This window comes from Xenopus tropicalis, chromosome 1, assembly GCF_000004195.4.
Source record: "Xenopus tropicalis strain Nigerian chromosome 1, UCB_Xtro_10.0, whole genome shotgun sequence".
In the NCBI taxonomy this organism is placed as follows: Eukaryota; Metazoa; Chordata; class Amphibia; order Anura; family Pipidae; genus Xenopus; species Xenopus tropicalis.
Genome location: NC_030677.2, coordinates 110,077,801 through 110,091,425, shown reverse-complemented (window position 1 = coordinate 110,091,425; position 13,625 = coordinate 110,077,801). Strand labels below are relative to the sequence as shown.

General features: G+C 37.7%; 1 protein-coding gene across 3 annotated transcripts in view; it reads left to right on the top strand.

The window, feature by feature from the left end:
* The window catches only part of gne (glucosamine (UDP-N-acetyl)-2-epimerase/N-acetylmannosamine kinase), a 34,336-nt gene that overhangs the window by 14,828 nt on the left and 5,883 nt on the right, over nt 1-13,625 (top strand). Inside the window, 10 exon segments of one of the 3 annotated variants that reach the window (NM_001079260.1) lie at nt 1,613-1,807; nt 5,257-5,459; nt 6,117-6,568; nt 6,970-7,122; nt 7,233-7,445; nt 8,372-8,459; nt 8,735-8,945; nt 9,682-9,811; nt 11,599-11,820; nt 13,364-13,546. In NM_001079260.1, the coding sequence (NP_001072728.1) occupies nt 5,296-5,459; nt 6,117-6,568; nt 6,970-7,122; nt 7,233-7,445; nt 8,372-8,459; nt 8,735-8,945; nt 9,682-9,811; nt 11,599-11,820; nt 13,364-13,546 (1,816 nt within the window). In that variant the 5' untranslated portion in view covers nt 1,613-1,807; nt 5,257-5,295. 3 annotated transcript variants of the gene reach the window in all.

The following is a 13,625-nucleotide window of genomic DNA, read 5'->3' as shown; positions in this document are numbered from 1 at the left end:
GGAAGTGGAGGTGTGTGTGGACAAAAAAACCTTAATGAAAGTGTTACAGTGGTAGTTTACTTTTAACTTAACTTTTGGTATTATATAGACGGTGATATTTTGAGACAGTTTGCAGTTGGTCTTCAATTATTAATTGCTGTGTTTTTTTTAATTATTGTATAGCAGCTTTCCAGTTTGGAATTTCAGCAGCTATCTGGTTACTAGGGTCCAATTTACTCTAGCAACCAAGTAGTGGTTTGAACAAGAGACTAATTTGAATATCAGGGTGCCTAAATAATAAAATAACAATAACATTGTAGTCTTGCAGAACAAATGTACTTTGGCTGTCAGGGTCAGCAACCCCTATTTAAAACCTGGAAAGAGGCAGAAAAGGAAGCAAAATAATTCAGAATTCAACATTCAACAATTATATAAAATTAAGCATACCACCCATCATTTGGAAAAAGGAAAGAGGGACAAAAAGAAATTTGTCAAAATCTTTTTGCCATGGCCATTTTTGTGACCACGCACCCTAAATACCACTCGCATTTTACAAAATTTGGCAGTGTATTTAAAGTTTGAACACATTTCTGGGGGTTTTGGGGTCATTTTAGTATTAGTTATTACAATTTTGCTAATAAAGTTGAAATTGCCCTTTAAGCTGCAAAAGCTCATTAGTTACAATTGTATCTCAGTTGCAGGTGTGGCTTCTTAACTTTCTGGCCTCTCTGCCAAAAGCCCACTTATTTAATTAAGTCTGAGAAACAATATATCTAAGTGCAGGTGTAGCTTGTTAAGATTTCTGGGCTCTCTGCCAAAAGCTACTTTTTAATAAAGTTTGTATCTTTTTTAGCATTGGTGCAGGTTCAATGCAGGGGATCAAAGGGAAATGAGGGACTTTTCAGTAACAATCCAGGACTGCGGGTTCACCTGTTAAAGGAGGGACTGTCCCACGAAAATCGGGACAGTTGGGAGGTCAATTGGAAAGTTTCCAAGAGCAACATACTAAAAATTACCTAAAGGTAAACTATGATGTAACTGTGTTTTATACGTCTTAGGACTCCATCTAAAGATTAGTGATGACAGTGTGACAGTATGTGCAAAGCTGCCAGAACAGCTAGTATGGATTAGCTGTAATTCTCCTATGCCCATGCCTTCTGCAAACCAGAAACCATCAGAAATGGTCACCTTTGGGCAAAATACACAAATCGTCGTACAAAATGTACATATAGATACATGCCATAGGAAGAAAACGTGCAGTAAATAACTTTTCTTAGTGCCCTATACGGCTATATCAATTAATAGCCTTCCTCTCACGTAGTCATGTTATATAGTCTCAATATGTTAAGGAGGGTAATCTGTTGTAAGGCACAGCAAGCTAGTACAATAAATACTCTTCCATACGCATGTGCGTGCGCGCTCCCGTCACACTAGAGGACGCGCTCGTTTAGGTTGCATGCCGGCGTGTAGTGTTTGTATAGCCAAGTACTGAGAGTGTGGCGCTCTGTTAAACTGTTTGGTCGCTACGCGCCTACCCCCTCTGGGCTTGAGTGCGTTGCGTGTTACTGACTGGCTGGTACGAAGCGCTCATAGCCATAGCCTCGCCTTTTCATTAGAAACGTCACGACTTTAGCATCATCTTACTGGCCGCCATGCCCCCAGGTCTGCCTTCTCTTTGCCTGTTCCCTCTTCGTTGCCGCAATACGGAAGGTTTGTGTATAGCGCTCCTGGCCCAGAAGTGAAATATCTCATCTGTAAATAATAAAAAAATAGGCGAAGCCGTCTGCAAGTATACGTTCTTTTCTTGGCAAGCTTCCTGAGGGTTGAGGTAAGGAGACTGCGGAGGAGGGCGTTGTGCCAGCTGCTCAGTACAAATTGTAGTACATGTATCACTACTAATAGCTTGAGGGGATACAACTCTCAGTCGTTTCTTCCAGGGTTGTGCCAGCCATTAGTAGTGGGTTCTTGTTGCTGGTTAGTAGCAGAAGCTGAAAAAATATTACTGTACATTCATGTTTCTACTTTTTGGCACTTGGTCTTTTTATTTGTGATCATTCTATAATAACGTTGGTGTCAAGGATCACTCTTATTGGCCAGGTAACAACCAAGAGTTGTGCAGCTCCATGGGAGGAGAACATGCTCAAAATACCCTCCATCAGGGCTATTTTTTGGGGATCAGTCACACCCCCTCCCTTGCTGGATAAGCTCATTCTTAGTGCATGGACCTGTCATGGAGTCCAGGTGTCCTACTTCTGCCCCACCAGATTTAGCCATATAGGCACCCAAGAGCTGCCTCCAATACAGGCCTGCCTCCATTCCCTTTGAATAACAATCACCTACCAGAACCTAATGTTGTCAAATGTAAATTTTCAGTGGTGCGTTTTCCAACAGTGTTTGCCTGTCCCTTAGGTCAGTTCCACAATAGGCTGTTTCTCCGCCTGTATTTATACGCAGATGGCGTACGTGTACTGAGAGACACTGCAATAACCTGAGTGCACACGGATCTGTTTTTTGGCATGAAAAGGTGCATTTCCATTCTGCATCTGTGCATACAAGCTTAGGCCATGTCTGTCAGTGCAGTTACACCACAGTGAGCATATGGCATTAGCATTTACAGCACTCCCACAGAGCTGTTAAAAGAAAAAAAAACACTTGAAGATGGTTATTTCTTCTTCTTCTCATAAGCTGGCCTTACATATGAAGATCTAAGTGGATTTTTGCCCAGTATGCCCACCTTGTGCTGGGTGAAATTGCTGTCAGGAGAGGACCACGTCAGTGAACCATTGTGGACCACACCCTGACAAGATTTTTAAACTTGTCTTATATCTATATTTGATTTTTATGCTTGGCATTGGCATGTGATGATGTTAAGCTTGTGTGCGGATATTTGCCTATACAAAGTTCTAGTACAGGTATGGGACCTATTATTCAGAATTCTCAGTACCTGGGGTTTTCCAGATTAGGGATTTATCCGTAATTTGGATCTCCATACCATAAATCTGCTAAAAATCATTTAAATTTTGAATAAACCCAAAAAGTTTTGCCTCCAGTAAGGGTTAATTGAACCTTAGTTGGGATCAAGTACAAGGTTCTGTTTTATTATTAAAAAGGGAAATCATTTTTAAAAATTAGAATTATTTGCGTATAATGGAATCTATAGGAGTTGGCCTTTCTGTAATTTGGAACTTTCTGGGTAATGGGTTTCCATATAAGGGATCCCATACCTCCACTGACATTGCTTCTGCAGACAGTTTGGAATTTGGCAGTTTTAACTAAAGATATGCATTTTTTAGATGTGGGGGTCTGGATACTTCTGGGCATGTTTGCGTTAATAATAGAGTAATGGATAATAGAGTCAGTTTCCTTGATGACTAGTTCCTGATTGGGTTAAGTTCTCTTGATTTTCACACCAGGTCCACAGGGACCAGGTTGCTTCATAGTCATCTATTTTACAGTGTAACATTGCAGTGAGGTTTTCCATAGAGGATATCCACAAGATTTTTCTTTTTACATCTGAGAACATAGGGATGCTTTCTTTCCATTTATGTGTTATGGTGCATGTAGTAGCTATGATTTGTGAACAGAGTTTAAATTCTGTTTTAACAAGAAAGTCAGGGGCCAGATTGGATGTTCCTTTTTCAGTAATGTGCTCAGCAGTGTAAATATTTCCGTCCATATCAGTCCACCACACATGCAATTCATCACCCACCTCTTTGCATCCTCTGAAGCAATTGAGGTCAGAGCCATATATTTTGTTTAGGTTTGCTGGAATCAGGTACCTGGTATAGCAACTTATAGGCATTTTTTTTTTTTTTTATAGGACATGTCAACCCCAAAACTAATTTTTGCCTAATAAAAAAAAAAACAGAATTCTAAGCAACCTCCCAATATCAATTTATTAAAAATTGTAATGTAATTGCTATGAAAAGCTGCATTTTCCTGGTTGTTACTTTTTAAACAATGTTGTAAGGGCCAGGCTCCTCCAGCAAGTCAGGTCTGTAAAATCTCCTGCCTTGTGTTACATTGTTTCAAGTTCCAGAGCCCCCAGGGCAGGGCACAGGAAGACACTTCTCTTAATAGCAGTTATACATACAAATAACTTGAAAAAAATATGTAATTAATGTATATTGTAAAGTTGCTTAGATTTTTGGGGTTGACATGTCCTTTAATGATTGTGTTGATGGATGCTTTTCTGGTGTGGTTGAGTCTTAACTGCCGTTGTTCTGTCTCATGTGGCTTTAAGTCTCTGTTCCCAGCATTCTATATATTTTATTTTTCTCTGGGGCTTGAGATTTTAATTTGGCATATATCAAGGAAATTTGTAATGGCCTGCTTTTTTTTTTTTTTTTTTTTTTTTTTTTAGTATTTCTTTAGCATCAAATCGCCGAAAAAGACTCGCAAGTCTTTTTCAGCGATTTCCCGAAATCGCCCCGCCGCGTCTGCCATCCCACCGGCGACTTACATGTTCGCCGGTGGGATGGCAGGGGGAAGGCAACTCGGGGAGATTAGTTGCCCGCGAACAGGGAGTTTTGCCGCGGGCGACTAATCTCCCCGTGTGCCAGAGCCCTTATTTAAGCGGAAGACACACAGAGCGACTTAGTAGCAGCTACTTGTCACTACTTGTACTAAACGCCAGAAAATACCCTGCCATAGATAGTAACATAGTAAGTTGGGTTGAAAAAAGACATACGTCCATCAAGTTCAACCATAATGCCTATATATAACCTGCCTAACTACTAGTTAGGCAGGCTAGATAATACTGAGAACTGCCTCTGCTAAAACACATGTAGAGACAATTAGCAGTAAATGATCAGCATTGTCTATTTTAGTAGCCATGACAAGTAGCTGCTACTAGTAGCTCTGTGTGTCTTCACCCTAAGGAATAAACTGCATACTGTGTTGCCACCAATGTTCACCTGGTATTCTGCTTACCCATGTTATAATTATGAGGAGTCTCTCACTCTTAATACATATAATAATACAAATGGAATACAACAGGAAATAGGAATTGTTTCTAGTAAATGATCTAGCATGACCTTTTACTGAGTACATTTATCAATGAGTTATAGAGAACAAACACCCAAAATGTCATTGCCTTGGGGAGGTTATTTGACTAGACAAAAGTATATATTAGAAATCAGTTATTCATTCTAAAGGGTATTTTGTTAGAAAAGTAATTTCCTTTGGAAGAGGTATTTTATACTATGCAAAGTTTTTGTTTTGGCCTTAAGTTCTTTAAGACAATAATGATCATGAGAACTTTGTTTTATCTTTCAGGCACTTTATTTTGAAAATTTGTCAAGGCAAAAGGCAACCATGGAAAAGAATATTAACCAACGGAAGCTACGTGTATGCGTTGCCACTTGTAACAGAGCGGATTATTCCAAATTGGCCCCAATTATGTTTGGTATTAAAGCTGAACCAGACCGCTTTGTGCTGAGTGTAGTAGTTATAGGCTCTCATCTTATTGATGACTATGGGTAAGTTATACAAAAGCTGTGGGATCTATATACCGGTATGTGTGTGATTATGTATACATTTGATCTTAAAAAAAAAAAAAAAATGCTGTGCTTCTCCTTTATGGCATGCCCCATTGTGGTTATTTTTATACATAATTTGAAGCTTTCTTTATACACATATTATTCATTCTTAAGTTATACATCTGAAAGCCACCAGCTATTTATAACATAGGTTAGTAAGAATCCAAACTAAGAATGGTCTAAAATGGCAAATGCTGTTTATATTTAATCAGTAATATTTTGTTTCTGTTGCTATAGGATAAAATTACATATGTTTGGGTTATATTATTGCTTTAATTTTAAATAAACATTTTACATTTCTCGTTTGGCCTACAGGCCAAAAATAAAAACCTTTCCATTCATATTTTCTTGACATCTAAACCTTATTTTTTTCCTTAGTCTTTCCCCTTGTTTGCACTCTGCAAACAGAACTCTACATGGAAACTATTACTAAGTCAATAACTCCAAAAAAAATATTAGAAAACATATTAGAAATGTTTCAGTGTCCCAAAACACTTTTTTCAATTATTTATGTAGTACAAATGTTTTTTGTTTAAGGCATAACTAGCATTACATGTAATTGAAATAACTTTATTTTAATTTTTTTTTTTTTTTTAGCAATACTTATCGTATGATAGAGCAGGATGATTTCGATATTCAAGCAAGGTTACATACAATTGTGAGGGGAGAGGATGAAGCCTCGATGGTTGAGTCAGTTGGCCTTGCTTTGGTAAAGCTTCCAGATGTTTTAAACCGTTTGAATCCAGACATAATTGTTGTCCATGGGGATAGATTTGATGCATTGGCCTTGGCTACATCTGCTGCATTAATGAACATTAGGATTCTTCACATAGAAGGCGGTGAAGTCAGTGGAACCATAGATGACTCTATTAGACACTCTATCACGAAACTGGCTCATTATCATGCCTGCTGCACCAGAAGTGCAGAACAGCATCTTATTGCTATGTGTGAGGACCATGACAGAATCCTTTTGGCTGGATGTCCCTCCTATGACAAACTTCTCAGTGTAAACAATAAGGACTACATGAGTGTTATAAAAATGTGGCTTGGTATGTATGTATGTTTCAGAATCTACACACTAAATTGGTGGTTGGTTTCATTTCATAGTTTCTTTACTAAACATTTGTATTAATTGCTAAGAACAATCTACAGTGAACAAATGTTTTTTTTATGATGTTACTATGAATTTTGCCTTTGATTTTTTTTTTTTATTTATTTATTTTTTTACTATCAACCCCAGCTAATTGTCCAGCAGTTACAGATGCTTATACAAATGTGACGATAAAATGCCACAGAAAGATAATGAATTTCCCCAGATAGTTTGGAGCCATGCAACAAATGATTTTAAATGAAAAAGAAAAGAAAATGCTGTTGGAGATGTTATCATTTGAATTCTGAACATCGCTATGTTAATTTTTAGCCTCATTACATTTTTCTTAATTATAAACAGGTGATGATGCTAAGAGTGGGGAGTATATTGTGGCCTTGCAGCACCCAGTAACTACTGATATTAAACATTCAATTAAGATGTTTGAGTTCACACTGGATGCACTGCTCTCCTTCAACAAGAAAACACTTATACTTTTTCCAAATATTGATGCAGGTGGGTAACTTGAATGGTCTTTTGACATTTCTATTTATATAGTCTGATTAGGAAAAACTGATTTGAATATTGCAGTAGTGAAAGCTGTGTATATGTATTTTTGCAAACAGGAAGCAAAGAAATGGTACGAGTAATGAGGAAAAAGGGTGTGGAACACCACCCAAATTTTCGAGCTGTGAAACATGTTCCATTTGAACAGTTTATCCAATTAGTTGCCCATGCCGGATGCATGATTGGAAATAGCAGTTGCGGGGTCCGTGAAGCAGGGGCTTTTGGCACACCAGTCATCAATTTGGGAACTCGTCAGACAGGAAGAGAAACAGGTATTAAGTATGTTCTGCAAAGGTTTCATGCAAATGCATTAATACCATGGCTTTAAATATGATTTGGTTTGTTGTAATTCAGAAATATTGGTCAGACACACAAAGCAACTATGGGCATCTGACTTTAGTTAAAAGTACACATGCTTTATCACATAACACGAAAAGGGAAATTTTTAGAGAACTTGAATCCCATGGTCGATTATAAACATTATAACTATAAACATTAGTAATAATGCAAGAATCATTGCTCAAACATAGCCTTTTACCTTCTATATCATGTAAATAAATGCTTCAGTGCATGACTGGCCAGTTTGCTCTGGAATATGCTCCTACAGGAAGTAAAATGGTTTCCCAATTTGCTGACTAGCAACACCATTTATAATAACAGCATTACGAAATGGAATTTCACAAAGAATTAACCTTTTTGTAAAAGAAAACTATGCTATATATGTGTTCAGTATAACAGTAAATTAGTCTTGCCCTGAAAAGGTGCCCATTATAATTTAATTTAAGCCAAGGAAACCTGTGCAAGCTTAGCCAGCAATTAATTAATTTATGGGAGCACTTACCAGTTACAGCTCCAGTTGTGCTACCCGTTTGCCGGTTCCCAGATGGCTACACAATGACACTATATAAAAAAAAAAAATACGGAGCACTAAAAAAGAACTATTATATAAAAAGTCACTGTTTATTTAATCTTTTTAAAACTAAAAGTGCATGTATAATAGTGGACCATACACTTAACACGTTTTGTGGCCTTCCACTTTATTTTTTTTTTTTTATATAGTAATCTTAGCTATTGGTAGAACTGCACACTTACATGCTTATAAACTGTTCCCACAGACTTGTTTTTTGCACCATTTAAAATATGAATATATCCAAATCCATTCACTTTGATTAAATTCTCTAACCTTTTTGACCTTTAGGTGAAAATGTTCTTCATGTACGCGATGCAGATACCCAAAACAAAATAATCCATGCACTTCAGCTCCAGTTTGGAAAACGATATCCCTGGTAAGTAATGTGCATTTATTTAATGCTATATTTGTCCACTATTATGGGTACTGAATATTGCTTACAGCTTTTTTTATTATTTACTGTTTTAATCAAAGTAAGCTTTATTCTTAAATCCTTATCATTTTCTTGTATAGGCTATGTAACTTCTATTCTCTGAACTATCATTCTAATCTTAAATTTTATACAGTTTAGTTTAAAACTAGGAACATTCATCTACTTGGTATTAAAGTTGCTCATCTTAAATTTTGTGTTAAAATGTGTCTAATTCACAGTTCAAAGATCTATGGTGATGGAAATGCTGTCCCACGGATTGTGAAGTTTTTAAAATCAATCAGTCTTGACGAGCCACTTCAAAAGAAGTTCTGTTTCCCTCCGGTAAAAGAAAGCATCTCTCAAGATATTGACCACATTCTGGAAACCTTGAGTGCTTTGGCTGTAGATCTTGGAGGGACAAACCTAAGAATAGGTATCGTCAGTATGACGGTAAGCAACAGCAAACCATTCTTAGCTGAATAACTAGCCAGTTGGCCTGCTGGGTTTTCTCTTTTTCATACACCAAGGGGCTGATTTACTAACCCACGAATCCGACCCGAATTGGAAAAGTTCCGACTTGAAAACGAACATTCTGCGACTTTTTCGTATTTTTTGCGATTTTTTCGGCGTCTTTACGAATTCTTCGTTACCAATACGATTTTTGCATAAAAACGCGAGTTTTTCGTAGCCATTACAAAAGTTGCGTAAAATCGCCCGATTTTTTCGTAGCGTTAAAACTTACGCGAAAAGTTGCGCCTTTTTCGTAGCGTTAAAACTTAAAAGGTGCGAAGTTTCGCGTAAGTTTTAACGCTACGAAAAAAGCGCAACTTTTTGCGCAAGTTTTAACGCTACGAAAAATCGCCAGATTTTACGCAACTTTCGTAATGGCTACGAAAAACTTGCGTTTTTACGCAAAAATCGTATTGGTAACGAAAAATTCGTAAAGACGCCGAAAAAATCGCAAAAATACAAAAAAATCGCAAAATACCAATCATTACGAAAAAAACGCAATCGGACTCATTTCGACCCGTTCGTGGGTTAGTAAATGTGCCCCCAAGCCTTTTTAATCTGTTGTGAGTGCTATTATTGTATGCTGTTGAGAGTCATTGAGAAATATTGCCAGTAAAACAATGATACTTTTAACTAAGCAAAATTAAATTTATTTAATATTTTCTTTTGTCCCTAGGGTGAAATAATAAAAAAGTATGTGCAGCCCAATCCTAAAACATATGAGGACAGAATAGAACTCATTTTAAAAATGTGTGTTGAGGCAGCATCTGAAGCTGTTAAGCTGAACTGCAGGATACTTGGTGTGGGTAAGCCATGTTTAGAATATTAATGTGATGCTTCATACTCCATTTTAGTGTTTTTAAATATAAGTAATTTTGAATAGATAAGTTTAAAGAAATGAAAATAATTTTGCCGTCTTGTCGTCTTTTCATTACTTATCTACTTATTATTATTCCCACTTTTATATCTGAGTAATAACCTCACAAAATATTTTACCACATATTGCTTTTTTGTTCTCCCTATGTACAGACTAGTGATGCTGAGGTTGAAAATTACCTGATAACCCTAACCTTCTCTCACCTGGGTCGGCACAATTATTTATATACCAGTGCATGACCTACATATCTCTGATGTCACTGAAGGGGTAGACACGAGTTTATAAATTAAAGGGTGGAAGAAATTGGAGAGGTTGGGCTGGCAAATCTGCCTAATCTGTGGGTTTATGGCCGACACCTGCATCACTATGCACTCGCGCTCTTTGCAGTCTTATGAAAGTTTATGGGAGTATTGTAGGGCCAGAGAAGGCTGAATAAGGCAGAGGCATGCAAATTACTCCTTTATGTCCCTGTGGCCAACTATGTATCCAGAAGGTAAAAGCACAGATATACAGCCTTTAATTTCAAAGCCATGATTCAGATCTGTAGACATACAACCAAAATTTAAATTTGTTAATTTGGAATACTGCGTAATTTGGCAAGTTCTATGACACTGGTAGAACTTTAAGTTGATATTTTCAAACAAACCTATTTGTAGATTTTGTCTGTTGCAGTTGTAGGGTGCTATAAGCCTCTCTCAGCATCTGCACTTGAGATGTCAAGAAGCAGAGTCTAAAGCCCCCGAAATATTGTGCATGCCAAACACTGTTTGCACAGTAAAACTTACAATAAAGTATTTTTATGGAAGGGAATTCCGCAATGGAATGTTGGTGTGTTTGTCACTATTCTGTTGTCTGTTAACTTTAATTATAAACTAGGGATGCCCAAAATCCACTATTTTGGGATTCAGCCAAACCTTGAATCCTTTATGAAGGATTTGGCCAAATACTGAACTGAAACCTAATTTGCATATGCAATTAAGGGCATGGAGGAGGAAAAGGAACAGTAAAACCAAAAAATGAAATTGTTTGAAAGTAATTAAAATTTGATGTACTGCTGCCATGCACTGGTAAAATTGGTGTGTTTGCTACAGGAACACTACTATAGTTTATATAAACAAAGCTGCTGTGTAGCCATGGGGGCAGCCATTCAAGCTGGAAAAAAGGAGAAAAGGCACAGGTTACATAGCAAATAACAGATAAGCTTTGTAAAATATAATGGGGCTTAACCTGTGCCTTTTATCCTTGGAATGGCTGCCCCCGGGGCTACACAGCAGCTTTGATTATATAAACTATAGTAGGCTTTCAGAGGCAAACATACCAGTTGCACCTGCATGGCAACAGTATATTATATTGTAATTACTTTCATTTTTTGGTGTTACTGTTCCTTTAAAGAGAAGCGTGTGGTGAAAAATTTTCAGCTTCTCTGTTTGTGACAAAAAGTCACTTGATTTTAAGGATTTGGTTTGGCCAGGTACATGGATTCAGCCAATTGGCGTATTCCTAATATGAACATAATAACATGGTATACAATTCACCATAAGTGAATGCATTATTACATGAAGTTATTTAAATTGGAAGGCCTGTAATGTAAACATTTGCCATGTTTACTCATTACCTTAATGTGTTTTAGTGTTTTAACTGTATATGGAGTTTCTGTTAGCATAATTGTAGGTTGCTTTTAGCCTATTTCTTAAGTCTTATCCCTCATTTTGACAGGAATTTCTACAGGAGGTCGTGTGAACCCTCGTGAAGGTGTAGTGCTTCATTCCACAAAACTAATACAAGAGTGGAGCTCTGTGGACCTTAGAACTCCTCTTTCTGACACACTACATCTACCAGTATGGGTAGACAATGATGGCAATTGTGCTGCACTTGCAGAGAGGAAATTTGGCCAAGGAAAAGGAATAGAGGACTTTGTGACTGTTATTACTGGTACAGGTATGTGTACCAGGGGTTTCAAATATTGAAGCATTTATATACAAAAGTTTGAGTTTGACTGCCGCAGTTTTCTGCCTGAGCCGAGCAGTAATCACCTAGAGTCGTCGGCAAATACATTATTTATAGTGCCCTCCCCCAAGTCACTAATAGCTGTATTAAATATATTTGACCCAAGATGGAACCCTTCAGGACAGAATCAATCCAACAACTACAGTATTTAGGCATTTCTGTGCTCATCAAAAACAGTGGTCTGGAATAGCAACCTACAATGTAGTGTACAGCTCTCCAGTTGACCTTACTGTTCTCATAGAACACTTTTCCAATAAAAGATTGAACAGACGACAGATGCTCTTTGTATTCAGTGCTTTAGCCAGTTCTCAACAGCCTTAATTTAGGCAGCAAATATTTATGCATCAAACGCTTTGGCAAAATCTACGTAGATCACATCTACTGCAGCACCAATGTCCAATTTCATCATAAAAAGCAAAGCAAATTGTTTGAAATGTGTCATGAAGCCATGCTAATAACTAATTGCAATGCCATTCTTTAGAACATAACTCTGTGATCCTTGAAAGGCAAACCCTAAAAATGAATGCCTAAAAATGCCATATTTTATATACTGAACTTACTGCTTTAGCATCTCAATAGCAGCAATGATCCAGCACTTGTCACAGGAGCTCCCCATCTTGGAAAGTGTCTGTGACACTCGCATGCTCAGTGTGTTCTGGGCAGCTGCTAAAAAGCTAAGCTTAGGGGTCTTTCAAATTATGAACCAGAAAATGAAAGTCCTTTTCATATAATCTGATCCTACAGAACTGATTATTAAGTTCTCATGCTAATTGCACTGGTTTTAAAGCTGACCTGTAGTAATGATCTGTATTAATTACTAATCAGCCTTATATTGTGACATTTATATTCTATATATACAGTATATTTTGACTTGGTCCCTAAGCTCAGCTAAGTGACAGCAGCACAGAGCATGTGCAGTGAATCAGCAGAAATGAAGATTGGGAGCTACTGGGGGCATCTTCAGAGGCACAGATCTTCCCTGCTGAAGTGGTCGCCTTGGGCTGGTACTGAAGCCCAACATTTCTGTTTGAGTTCTTTTGGACATGCAGATTCTCCTTTGAAGGACTGTGGTTGCTTGTGTGATCATCCGAATGTAAGCAAACAGGCAAGCATGACCTGTGTTAACATTGCAACCGATATTACATTTCATACGATGAACTGTGCGTGTATGGTGGGAGATGAGGCGACCAATTTAGGTTAAAGCATTGGATATTGGTCATCTTGTCGATCAGCAGGACTGAAAATTTTGATCGGGCATCCTCTAGAGGTGCCCGAACATCATAACATTAATGCTGAATCGTCCGATAGGGGTAAAGAATTCCTTTGTTTTTATCTGCATATCTGATGATTCGGTTCTTAACATTAGTAGAGTGGATGTATGATATTGTGAAAGATCTTAATTGTAGCATATATGGCCACCTTAAGGTTATGGTATTTGCTGTTTGCTGTGAATGTCCTGTTCTCTCTCTTTCAGGGATTGGAGGAGGAGTCATTCATAACCACGAATTGGTTCATGGCAGCTCTTTCTGTGCTGGCGAGCTGGGTCACATCATGGTGTCCTTTGATGGACCAGACTGTATGTGTGGCAGCCGTGGATGTGTAGAAGCATATGCATCAGGAATTGCCCTGCAAAGAGAAGCAAAAAAGCTTCATGATGGTGAGTGTATTTTATATTCTGAATTTTGTTTTTTTTTTTGCAGAGAGAAGAAATTTGGAATTCCCCAGCTTGTAATGAA